Source organism: Ochotona princeps, chromosome 18 (assembly GCF_030435755.1).
Source record: "Ochotona princeps isolate mOchPri1 chromosome 18, mOchPri1.hap1, whole genome shotgun sequence".
Lineage (NCBI taxonomy): Eukaryota > Metazoa > Chordata > Mammalia > Lagomorpha > Ochotonidae > Ochotona > Ochotona princeps.
Window position 1 is genome coordinate 1,698,207 of NC_080849.1, and position 12,168 is coordinate 1,710,374.

At 60.8% G+C, this 12,168-nt stretch overlaps 1 protein-coding gene across 1 annotated transcript in view; it reads left to right on the forward strand.

Moving 5' to 3' along the window:
- Nucleotides 1–12,168, forward strand: part of ZNF516 (zinc finger protein 516) — a 53,564-nt gene that overhangs the window by 21,884 nt on the left and 19,512 nt on the right. The window contains exon 2 of the mRNA XM_058676761.1: nt 7,255–9,154. Within this exon, the coding sequence (XP_058532744.1) occupies nt 7,429–9,154 (1,726 nt within the window). The 5' untranslated portion in view covers nt 7,255–7,428. The remainder of the gene's footprint in view (nt 1–7,254; nt 9,155–12,168) is intronic.

Below are 12,168 nucleotides of genomic sequence, written 5' to 3' on the forward strand. Positions count from 1 at the left end.
GTTGGCGTGTCTGTTTACCACTCCCAGCTTCTCCCACAGTCCCTGCTCCCAGGCTGGCAGCAGCAGTGTGTGGAGCTCCCAGGCTGGCAGCGTCAGTACATGGAGCTCCCAGCTTCTCCCACAGTCCCTGCTCCCAGGCTGGCAGCGTCAGTGTGTGGAGCTCCCGGGCTGGCAGCGTCAGTGCGTGGAGCTCTCGGCCTGGCAGTGTCAGTGCGTGGAGCCCCCGGCCTGGCAGTGTCAGTGCGTGGAGCCCCTGGCCTGGCAGTGTCAGAGCATGGAGCCCCTGGCCTGGCAGTGTCAGTGCGTGGAGCTCTCGGCCTGGCAATGTCAGTGTGTGGAGCCCCCGGCCTGGCAGTGTCAATGCGTGGAGCTCCCAGGTTGGCAGCGTCAGTGCGTGGAGCTCCCGGCCTGGCAGTGTCAGTGTGTGGAGCTCCCAGGTTGGCAGCGTCAGTGCGTGGAGCCCCCGGCCTGGCAGCGTCAGTGCGTGGAGCTCCCAGGTTGGCAGCGTCAGTGCGTGGAGCTCCCAGGCTGGCAGTGTCAGTGCGTGGAGCCCCCAGCTTCTCCCACAGTCCCTGCTCCCAGGTTGGCAGCAGCAGTGTGTGGAGCTCCCAAGCTCTTCTTGCCTGGTGCTCCTCTGGCAGGAGGACCTTCAAGGGCTACACCTGCTACCATCTGGCCCGAGTGGCCTGGGTCACCTACTGGTTCCCAGTTCCCCCCACACCTCCAGGCTCCTGTGTGCGCATGACCTTGTCCCACGGGACCGGGCACGATCCCTCCCTCAGTTGGCACTTCAGGTGGCCCCAGGGCCTGGTCAGCAGCCTGCTGTTGGCCAAAAGCCTGCCCTGGATGGCTCCGTTGCCAGCCTGACTCTCCGTTGGGATGGGCTGGGTCCAGCCCTTCCAGCACAGCTGGACTCCTGTTTCCCGCGCCCTTTCTGCCTCCTGGACACCTCACATCTGCTTGCTGATGGAAGACACGGAGATGACCAGAGCCTGGTGGGCCGCTGGCTGTGTCTATGCCGGGGTGTGGATAGGGGCTACTGCTGTCAGGTGACAGGAGGTCATGGGCACCCTGAGGCATGGGGAGAGTCAGGCCCCAAGTGTCCTCTCCCTGTCGCCCCGCCCCTCCTGCTAGCTGGTAGGGTTGGTGGAAGCGGTGACCAAAAAATTAAGCAGTGACATGAAAAATTAATGCTGTCAAGAAAGCATCTTTTGGAGCCAGAAGTTAGTATCTGTGCCCGTGGGGACCTGTGATAAGGCCCTGGGGGCGTGAGCCATTGGAGAGCTGTGGCCAGTCCTCAGGAAGCCTGTGCAGTGCCTTGCAACAAGCCCGTGTGTCCGGACACCCTGACCTGAATCAGGGAGGGAGGGAGACAGGGCTTGGGCTGGCAGTGCGTGTGCAGGCCTCTTGCTGTGTGGGGTTGGTCACGTGCCGCTCAGTCTAGCAGTTTCCTCGTATGGAGTCCCCCGCTGGCCTGCCCACCGCGTTGCTGTCACTGTCCCGGTCCTTTAGCTCTGCGGTCTGCCGCTAGGCAGTGTGTTCAGTCTCTCCAGGTGTTTGCTGTGCTCCCAGAGCGCTGGAGCTCTGACGACAGTGGCCTTTCCCGACTCCCTTCTCTGTCTGTCCTGGGGCAGCTTAGTTGTTCAAGCTCTGCCGCCCGTGTCTTGTCGGTCACTGGGGCTGTCCCCTCTGAGCACATAACCCTGGCAGGCCTGGGACTGCCCGCCCCATGTCATTCTGGGAGCCCCAGAGCTGCTCTTTGCTGCTGGAGCCCAGGTCCCTGGGCCTGGGGCTGTGGTATGGCTTCCACGCTCTGCTGAGGACCTTGGCTGAGCCACGTTGACCTGCTGCTGCCCCCGGTAGGACCCACAGAAGCCAGAGGCCTTTTGCAGGGGAATGCTAAGCTAGACATGCAGTAGGTGCTCAGCCAAGGAACCGGAAATGCTGGAGCTGAGGTGTCCAGCGGAGAGAGGGTGCATGGCACCGTGTGGCTCTGCCATCCCTGCGCTGCCCTCCACCGCAGCCTTCCAAGGGGTCAGGGGTGTGTCACAAGATGCATAGAGAGAACAGGGCCACTGCTCACACTGGGGGGTGCAAAACAGATGTGGGGTGCAGTAGAGGCCTCATGTGTCCAAGAGGTTGCTGTCCCCCATCCTGTGGCGCGCCCTACTGCCTCGCACCCTGGGGTCCCCACGATTCTCGGGATTCCCAGCCACTGCCAGCTGGAGCTGCGTAGTGATGCACCTCCCGAGGCCGCAGTAGAGATGTCGTCTGATCGCGAGTGCAGTGGGGGATTTCTGCTTAGGGTACCCATGTGGCTTTCAAGAGCAAGTCACTTCAAGCAGGAGCTGCTTCCTACTCTGGGGGCAGACATGCGTCCTGACACACACGGAAGACGCTCTGCATGCCTCGCGTACCCGGGCATCATCGGTCATGTGCTGTGGTGCTGGAAGATCTCGGGTTTTCAAGTAATTAAATATTAAAAAGTTTGACTGGTTCCATGTTCTTTGGCCTTTTACAGCGAGCTGCACCGGCCTGGATCTGGGCACACTGTAGTCTGACGGTGTTGTGCTCTGGACCCTGGCTTTGGAAGTCCCCTCCCATCCTGTATCATCTCCCTGCTGTGATGGAGAGGCTATGTGGGAACACGGGCCTGGCCTTGGAGAGCAGGCCCCTGCTTGTCCGTCTCTGGGAGGAGTGGGGGGAGCTGCGGGGTGTCTGCACACCCCGAAGCCGGCATCACTGGGCGTGCCTGTGGAGTTGTGCTCCTGGGGGCTGCGTCCTTGAAGGGCTGTACAGGCTTGGTGCTGTTGTCCTCTGCTTCTGGAGCCCAGAACTGTGGCAACACATTGTCCAGCACTTTTCAAAATGCACTGTAATGTGCCATCATGTTGCTGTCCTGTAAACAGTGGCTGATGGATGGCCTGGCAAGCAGCTGCTCTCCGAGGTGCAGCGTCTGGGAGATAAAGTAGGTCAGGTTGCAGTGCGCTGCTTGGCAAGGAGCTGGGGCGTCTTTACAGGAGCCCGGGTGAGATCTGTCCTCTGAGAGCTGGATCCGTGAAGTGACAAGATCTCCACTCCCCTGTGATGTGCCTCCCAGCTGTCCCCCCAGAATGTGTGCGGCTCGGAAACCATAGCAGTGATGACTTCCGGCTCCCGTGTTTGCCCCAGCCCCATGAGCACCGGCCAAGGGGTTTGCAAGCTGGCTTTGGTGCTTGCCAGGCCGCCAGCGATCTCGGGAAGGCTCGTGACTTGTCACAGTCTTCCCGTCTGCATTTGGGGTGCAGCTCTAGGTCGGACTACAGAGGGAAGATGGCGTTGGTCCTCAGCCCCGCAGGGTGGTGCTGCTTTCAGGGAAGGGTTTGGTGAGCAGGGCAGGCTCCCTGGGGGCTGAGGCTGCTGTGTGCATTTGGCTCCGTAAGATGCACAGCCTCTTTGAAGATGCTCACTTCACACTTCGTTTTCTCAGAAGCGGTCAGGCTGCAGGAAGCGTGGCAAGAGAGAAGGCAGGAGTGTCCACACTGTTGGCCTTCACTGCAGAATCTCCAGTGTTCTGTTAGCTGCTGAGTTGCAAATGGCTTCCGAGCTGCCTTTAACTTGGGTGCTGCTGGCCGTGTCCCCAAGGCCCTAAGAATGGAAGCTTGGGAAGGCTAGGCTTGTCCCTGCATTCCGTGTCGTCTCCACTGCTGTGGCGAGCACGCTGGGAGCTTTGCATGGGACCCTGCCCATGGAGACGCTCACGAGGGGCCGACATGGCGCTGTGACCTCCAGGCCCCAGCTGCGGCGCTCTCACCTGTTGGCTCTGATAGCGTTTTCGCCATGATTACTTCCTTAGTCATAGGTGGGTAATGTAACGGCCAGGGGGTGCGCGGAGGAGCTGGGGGCCGCAGCACTCACAGGCGTACACTGCTTCTGCCGAGAAGGGTGTGATGTGGATGTGGGGGGGATGGGCCGCAGTGCCTGCCTTCTCTCCTTGTTGCTTTGTGCAGGTCCCCAGAGCCACTGGGACATGTGACCTGTCGTCCGCGCTGGGGCGGCAGCTCCCTGCCGAGCGGCATTGGGAACCGTGTGTTGTTTTCCGATGCCCGCCTCTGGACGGCATCCTTTCTCTCTCAGCGAAGGGCACTGGGCGGCTTACGAAGTGTGCGGTCCCCTGCGTGAGTGCTGTTTCCCGCACTGTGAGCAAGTGTTGTACTCTGCCAGCTTGCATCAGAAGCTGGCATATCTGTGTCCTCTGGAACTGGGGGTTCTTCGGCTTGGCTGGCAGTTGGTGGTGGCCTGTGGCTTTTCCAGGAGTAGCCCGCGAGCACCCAGGCATGGCATGAGCCATGGGGCTTGAAGCCACACTTGCCATGTGGTTGCCGAGTAAATGACCTCAAGAGTGGACGATATGTTTACTAGGGGACTCGCCCGTGGGCGCCAGCACAGAGCCGTGGGGGGGCCTAGAAGCCTCCAGGAATCCTTGGCTAGGAAGGGGTGGGTGTTGGTCACCCTGGGTGACCTCCCTGCTCTGAACGAAGGTTGGAACCCACCTCTAGGACGAGGTTTGTAGGGGAAGTGGCAACGGCTGTCTCGGGCCCTGGTGCTGCCCCTGTCATGCCTGGGGATAGCGAGCCTGTGTCCTGGTCCCCTTGTGGGACTGAAGAGGGCTTCTGGCAGCCCCATAGTCGCTGCTCCTTACCAGGGTGCAACGCAGCTACTTCATAATGGATTATTGATTGGTTTGAGGCCAGCAGCGGCTGCGAGGCCCAGTGTCCTGGGGGTGAATGCATTGCCTCATGGCTGCCCGGGCCCGGCCTGGGCACTCAGCCTGCCATTGTTGCTCCCGTGCGAAGTGGTGTGCGAGGAGAGGAACTCCTCATTGTCGTGGTGGAATTTCCCCCAGTCATCCCAAGAATAGGCTTTTTGTCTCAGGGCTCCGATAAGCTGGTTGAGGACGTTAATGATGTATTTAGTTGGTACCACAGTGTAGCCAGTGAGGCCCCGCGGCATTGTCCGGAGAACAGCAGGGCCTGTGTGCCGCAGCCCACGCAGGCCAGCCGGCCCTCCCAGCCTCTCCTGCCGAGCTGGCCAGGCCAAGCTGCTCCCTTGGAGTGTGACTGGGAGCCCAGACCCTCCTCGGCAGACAGCGGCATTGAAAATGTCTCTGGAGCTTCCTGGTGTGCACTGGCTGCCGCCTCGCCCCCAGCTTTGGGTGTGCAGGCTGCCCTCGCCCCAGGCCGTCCCCCACCACCTGCTGTTCCCAGCGGGGAGTGGGCATGCCCTCCTGGCCTGGCTGTGCTGGGTCCTGGGCTTCTTGGAGCTGTTTCCTGCTCCAGTGGCGTTCATTGAGGGGTTTTTTTTAAAGTCTTTTTTGAAGAGCCTACAGACTTCATTGAAACGAAGGGTACCCCAAGAGTAGGAACCATCTCGGTGCATTGGCTCCGCTGATTTTCCGTCGGCCTCTGTCCATGTCTGTGTCCCAGGCCAACTGCTTGCAAAAGCAATGGAAACTCGGTGCTATCCAGTGGTGTGTCCATAGTGATGGGGGATGTTCTTGAAGGGCTGCTCAGCAGAGGAGTTCTGAGTTTGTGGAGGACGGTAACACAAATGTTGGTTGTAGGAGATCACCTGTTGTGTGTCTGAGGCCCCGGCATCTCCTCGGTGTCTCCCCATGCCTGAGGCCCCAGCGTGTCTGTGGTTGGTCTAACTCAGCTTCTTGGGCCACTGCTCTTGCGCGCATGTGCCAGATGTTGCCCATGGCCGCTCCCCAGGGTCTTGGGCCACTCCCCTCCCAGGCCATTGCTTGCTGCTCACCCCCCAGATTGTCACCTGTGTAGGAGATGCTGCCGTGTGAGTGGAAGCTACACAGCGGCCTGAGCAACAGGCCTTGAAGGTACGCTCTGCCCCAAGCCTGGCCTGTGGTATCCTGTGGGGTTTGGACTGTTGGTTGTCTGTCTCCTACCCGTCAGTCCACCCAGACAGTTGACAAGGGAAGCCTCGTGGCTGCTGTGGCTGTGTACGTGTGAAGTCTGGGGAGCGTGAGGCTGGGCATGGAGTGAAGGGGCACAGTGTCCAGGCCCCGGCCAGCTGAGCAGAGCTGGGCAGACTGGGCTCTGTGTTGGGCTGACAGATGCCAGAGAAGAGCTGGAGTGTCCTGAGAGCAGCCTTGGCCATGGCAGATGCCAAGGGAGCCAGAGGGCATGGCGTGGGCCCAGCTGGCAGGGTGGGCAGTTCCTGGGGGGCTTGCGGGGATGCCAGGTGGTCCAGGGCCTCACTGGAGTCCACTGCGGACCAGGGAGATTCCGCTGGCACTCTGGAGCCTGGAGGGGCTCTGGGGGTGCTGCTGGCTGCTTGGGCCTGCCCGTGCTCCCTCATCAGACAAGCTCCTGGCAGCCGTGGCCGGGTTGTGGTCACCTCCACTTGTTGCTACTGCTCATGCACCCTTGGCACAAGCGGGACCTGGATGGAGCGTAGTGCGGGGAGGGGGGAAGCATTCACATGCTGCCTGTGCACACGCTGGCACTCATCAAGGGGTTTCCTGCGATGTGTTGGGTGGCTTGCACCCATCCCGTGGGTGATTATCGGGATCACCTGGGGCTCTAGGAGGGGTGAGGTAAGAGCGCAAGTCTCTTACTCACAGTGGGCTTATTTGACACGTTGGTCCTCACGTAGGAAGGCCACTATGTGTCTGCCATAGTGGATGTGTCCCCTGCTGTCACCCCGTCCCCGTGTGTCTGTCATAGTAGATGTGTCCCCTGCCGTCCAACCTATCCTGCTCCTGACACAGATGTGTGGCCTGTTTACCTGGAGGGGCACTGTCCATCCAGTGTAACAGGTGCCCTCTGTCCCGGGGTTCAGGAACTGCCTCTGGGGGCATCTGGCTCAAGGAGAGCTAGGGAAGTGTGGGCACAAGGCCCCGTGGGGTATGTCCTTGGATCTCAGGCCTGTCCCGCACCATGGCGCCGGATGCTCGCTGTGAAGTCGCTGGACTCTTGGAGGTCTGGCCTTACTGTGTAAATGCAGCCGTATTGTCCTTTGCGTCCCTTGCCCCTGGCCTGGCCTGCTCCAGCTCGTTGCTCAGGTCCCTTATAGCTGCTGCGGGTGGTGGGCAGGGCCCCTAGCCTCCTGCACACACCATGCTGTCTTGTGGCGTGTCTTCGTCACGGCTACATGTCCTAGTGCACATGGTGGCGGCCTTTGTCTGGGTCCTCTCTTGTGGGTTGGGCAGCATCCTGGTGGAGTGGGCACTGATCTCTCACCTCTCTGTTCCAGGTGCTAGCTGCCACGAGCCCGGCGCTCCCTGAGGAACATGTCCGTGGGCATTGGTGCAGGCGCCTGCCTTGCCCCGGGCAGCCAGTCGCCACTCTGAGGATGGGGAGATAGAAAGCTGTGGCCGCAGGCTGTGCCAGAGCGCCGACGCTGAGCCAGCCCCACACCCTCGTCCCGATGGATCGCAGTAGAGAGGCGGAAGTGGAGCTGAGGAGGGGCCCCAGCCCTCCCCGGGCAGGCCGGAGCCGTGACGGGGATGGGGACAAGGTGGCGTGCCACAGCTGCTGTCTGTGCGGCAAGAGCTTCGCCTTCCAGAGCTCTCTGTCACAGCACATGCGCAAGCACACAGGCGAGAAGCCCTACAAGTGTCCCTACTGTGACCACAGGGCCTCGCAGAAGGGCAGCCTCAAGGTGCACATCCGTAGCCATCGCACAGGCACCCTGGTCCAGGGCCACGAGCCACACGTGGCAGAGGCCCCGGACGGCTGCGCCAGCCCCACGAAGAGTACGTCTGCCTGCAACGGGGTCCTGAACGGGGCGGCGCCCGCAGATGGCAGAGTCCTGCTGCGCAGCGGCCGGAGGGAGGCCGAGGGGCCCGCTGGTGCTCCTGAGGACACCGGGGCTGTTGTCCAGTGCACCTTCTGCAAGAGCCAGTTTGGGCGGAAGAAGGAGCTGGAGCTGCACGTGCACCAGGCGCACAAGCCCTTCAAGTGCAGGCTGTGTGGCTTTGCCACGTTGCGGGAGGAGTCGCTGCTCAGCCACGTCGAGCGGGACCACATCACGGCGCAGGTGCCCAATGGTGCAGCACGTGTCTGTGTGAATGGCAAGCCTGAGCTGAGCCCTGGCGAGTTTGCCTGTGAGGTGTGCGGCCAGGCCTTCAGCCAGACCTGGTTCCTCAAGGCACACATGAAGAAACACCGTGGTTCCTTGGACCACGGCTGCCATGTCTGTGGTCGCCGGTTCAAGGAGCCATGGTTCCTGAAGAACCACATGAAGGCGCATGGCCCCCGGGCAGGCGGCAAGAACCGGCCCCGCAGTGAGCTGGATGCCGTGGCCACTATCAACGACGTGGTTCAGGAAGAGGTCATTGTGGCTGGCCTGTCGCTCTACGAGGTATGCGCCAAGTGTGGCAACCTGTTTACCAACCTGGACAGCTTGAACGCCCACAATGCCATCCACCGGCAGGTTGAGGCCGGACACGCTTGGGCCACTGCTGAGGAGGGCCCGGCCAGCACTAAGCAGCTCTTCCTCCGGTGCCTGTGCCTGAGACCCTCTGCGGCCAGTGATGTGCTGCCTGGCGGGCAGGCTGGGAGGCGGGTGGCTGAACTGGACCCTGTCAACAGCTACCAGGCCTGGCAACTGGCCACCCGGGGTAGGGTGGCCCAGCCAGCTGAGTACCTCAAGTACGGGGCCTGGGACGAGGCGCTGGCTGGAGACGTGGCCTTTGACAAGGACCGGCGCGAGTACATCCTGGTGAGCCAGGAGAAGCGCAGGCGAGAGCAGGATGTGCCGGCTTCCCAGGGTCCCCCCCGGAAGAGGGCTGGCGTGCTGGGAGACCCAGTGCTGCCCGGCCCTCTGGATCCACGGCCCGTGGTGCGCCCCAGCCGCAGAGCCACGGCCCCCGTGGGCCAGGGCAAGTCCTCCGAGTGCTTCGAGTGTGGGAAGATCTTTCGCACATACCACCAGATGGTACTGCACTCGCGGGTACACCGCCGCGCCCGCCGTGCCCGGGAAGGCGACCAGACTGCTCGCGCCCGCTGCAGTTCCCTCAGTGAGGGTGACTCAGTCTCCCAGCCCAGCAGCCCAGCCTCTGTGTGTGCCACCGCCGACTCCCCAGCCTCCGGCCTGGCTGATGAGGCTGGTGACGACAGCAGTGAGGAGGCTGCCGCTGATCACGCGCCAGGTGAGCCGGTGTCTGTCACCAGGTGGTCCTGGTCCCAGTGCCTTGGGGCGTCTGTGCCTGCATGCCCCCCAAGGATTTCACACCTGCGTGTCCTTGTGCTCAGATACCGCTTGTCCAGGGTGTCTGTCCAGGTACCCTGCATCTGGGGTGTGTTTGGAGCCCATGCTGGTGGGCACAGACACAGGCACCTGTCGCGGTATTTCTTTGCTAGCGACCCGTATGCACTGGCATTGGCTGGTGCCTTTGGCCTCCTGAGGTGATGGGCTTTCCTGGTCATCAGAAAGTCGTAAGCAAGGAAAACAAGGGCCCCTCTTAGAGGTGTTCACCCTGTGACGCAAGCTTGCACCAGCTTGCACGTATCCCACACACACTGCGTGGGTGTGCACATCACAATGCGTGCACAGTACAGTGTAGTGTGCAGGTGTACCACAGACATGTACCATAGAGATAGGCACGCAGACGGACATACACATGTGTGTGCGTGTACCACAGTCAGTATGCAGTTGTGATTAATCTTGGCTAGGACAGGTAGCGCAACAGGGGGTTTGCAAGTAGCAGCCAGCAGAGCTTTGCACCTCTCGGCCCACGTTGCTTTTGTAATTGTCCTGCTGTCTGTAAACCTTCAACTCTGCTCGTCCTTTGTTCTTCTGCCATGGGTGGTGGTTTTTCATGGGAGGCGAGGTTTCGGTTAAGGACCTTGTTGCTGTCCCTATAAAACCTTGCACCCTCCTCTCTTCTCCCAGCAAGCCAGGTGGCCGTGTTGCTTTTACTGGAAGGTTCCAGAATGATAGACAGCCTGTGGTCAGGGCCATGGTGTTGTGCCGTGAGGAGGATGGGCCGCATGTCTCTGGAAGACAAGCGGAGATTGCTTCCGTCTCTGGAACAGAGTTCCTGGACAGGTCCTACAGCACTTAGCATGGGGCAGCAGAGCTGTGGCCACAGGGGCCCGTCTCCGACCTGCTTTGGTAGACGCACCGTCCAGTACGCATCATGACCACTTCCCTTCTCTCTGGTCCTGCCGGGGAAGGTGGAGTACCTGACTCGGGAAATGCGGGGTTCGCTCTAAGTTCTTCTGGAAGCTTCTGACTGCTCAGCCCGTACAGCCTCATCTGGTGTCACTGCTGGTTGGCCTTTTCCTGGGTGTAGCTGTGGGTGTTGCTGGTGATGCTGTTGGCATCTCCCGGGGACTCCTGCCACAGTGCCGAGGGGGAGCTGTGGGTGGGGTGGTGGGACAGACAGCACACATGGCTCAGGCCGCGACAACCGGCGGCTACGCCTGGCTGCTGGGCAGGTCTGCTGCTTTCCGCAGTCCTGGAGTGTGCCCGAGGGCCCAGCCTAGGTGGCAAGGAAGGTCTCACGGTCACAGCTGTCCCCTCACTCTGCAGTTAGACTCTGGGTCTGGGCTCAGCACTTGGAGGACTGTTTATTTAAGAGAATGTTTGAAAGGCTGAGTTAGATGGAGAGAGCTGTCATCCCCCGGCTGGCTCGCCAGATGGCTGCAGCTGCCGGGACTTGCACGCCTGAGCCGTGCTCTGCTGCCTGTCCGGGTGCATTAGCAGGAGCAGAGCAGCCAGAACCTGGACCAGCACCGGTCTGGGATGCAGGCATTGTGGGCAGTGGCTTAACTGGCCATGCCACAGCACTGGCCTGGGACTGAAGCTGTTTTCCCCAAGTCTGCACGTGCTTTTGAGGTTGCCACAGCCGTTTCGCAAAGGCCCCTGCTCCAGGGCAAACCATCGACATGGAGGAAGTTCTTTTTGTTGATGAGCAGGAGGTGGGCTGGCCAAGCTGGGAGAGGTGGGTGCTGCTGAGGGTGGGTGCTACGAGGTCCTGTTGGCTCAGGACAACTGCTGTGCCCAAGGTGCTGTACAAAGCCAGTGGGAGAAGACATGGTGGCCTTCCTGTGGATGGTCACTATGTACCTGCCTCCGGTGTCAGGCTGTGAGAACGGCAGCTGGTCCTGCAGTCAGGTGGCTCGTGTGCCATGTGCCAGCCATGGCTCCCACACCCGTGCTGGAAGGATGGGCATGTTCCTAGATTGTTCTGGATGGTTGGAGAACGTTTTGATACTGGAATGATGATCAGGTTTCTAGTCTGAGTTGAAATTGATCTGTGATATTATTGTTGCGACAGTGGACCATTAAAGGATTCCTAAGAATTTGTGCAATGAAGATGACACACGGACTTCAGGTCGAGAGGTCTGGGTGGACTGGGCTTTGTCAGTGCCTGTCTGTTGTAGTGACTTGAGAGAGCGAGCTCTCCTGTCTGCTGGTTCACTCGCCTGCACGCAGCAGCTGGGCTGGGACACACTCCTGCTCTCCTACAAGGGTGCTAGCGACCTGCATGCTCAGACGTCCCCAGGTGCACACTAGCAGGAAGCGCCAGTCCCGCGGGGAGAGGGAGCTGGAACCTGACTCTGCAGCATGGGCTGCCAGTGTCCCACACAGTGGGTGTCTCGGCTGTTGCACCCACTCTAGCCTTTTTCAGGTGCAGAAGTGTCACTGGGTGTTGAAGGCAGGGCTGTGAGGTTACAGTTGGGGATAGCAGCTGGGAGAGCCCTGAGGTGCAGGGGGATATGTCTCCTGGGGAGGATGTGTGGGGGTCCAAGGAAAGCTGTTATGGAACCCTGGCCTTGGGAGCAGTGTTGACATTTTCTGTGCCTGTAGCCTGCCCTTGGCTTGCTGATGTTTCCAGCCTGGCACACGAAAGTCCTAGAACCGGAGAGGTCGGCAGGACCACGGACAGCTGCGGACACAGCCAGGCCTTGGTGCAGAATTCGTGTGAAAGGCAGCGATCTCCCACACACTGGTTCACTCCCCAGAGGCCTGCCAGATTTAGGACTGGGCTGGGCTGAAGCCAGCGGCCGGTATGCACATGTGGCTGTCCCACAGGGTACAGGGGCCCAAGCACTTGGTTTGTCTGCCTCTGCTTTCCTGGGCGTGTTAGCAGGGAGCTGGGACTCACGCTGCTGCTCGTGGCAGATGTTGCTGGCTTCACCTGCCCCATGGTGCCAG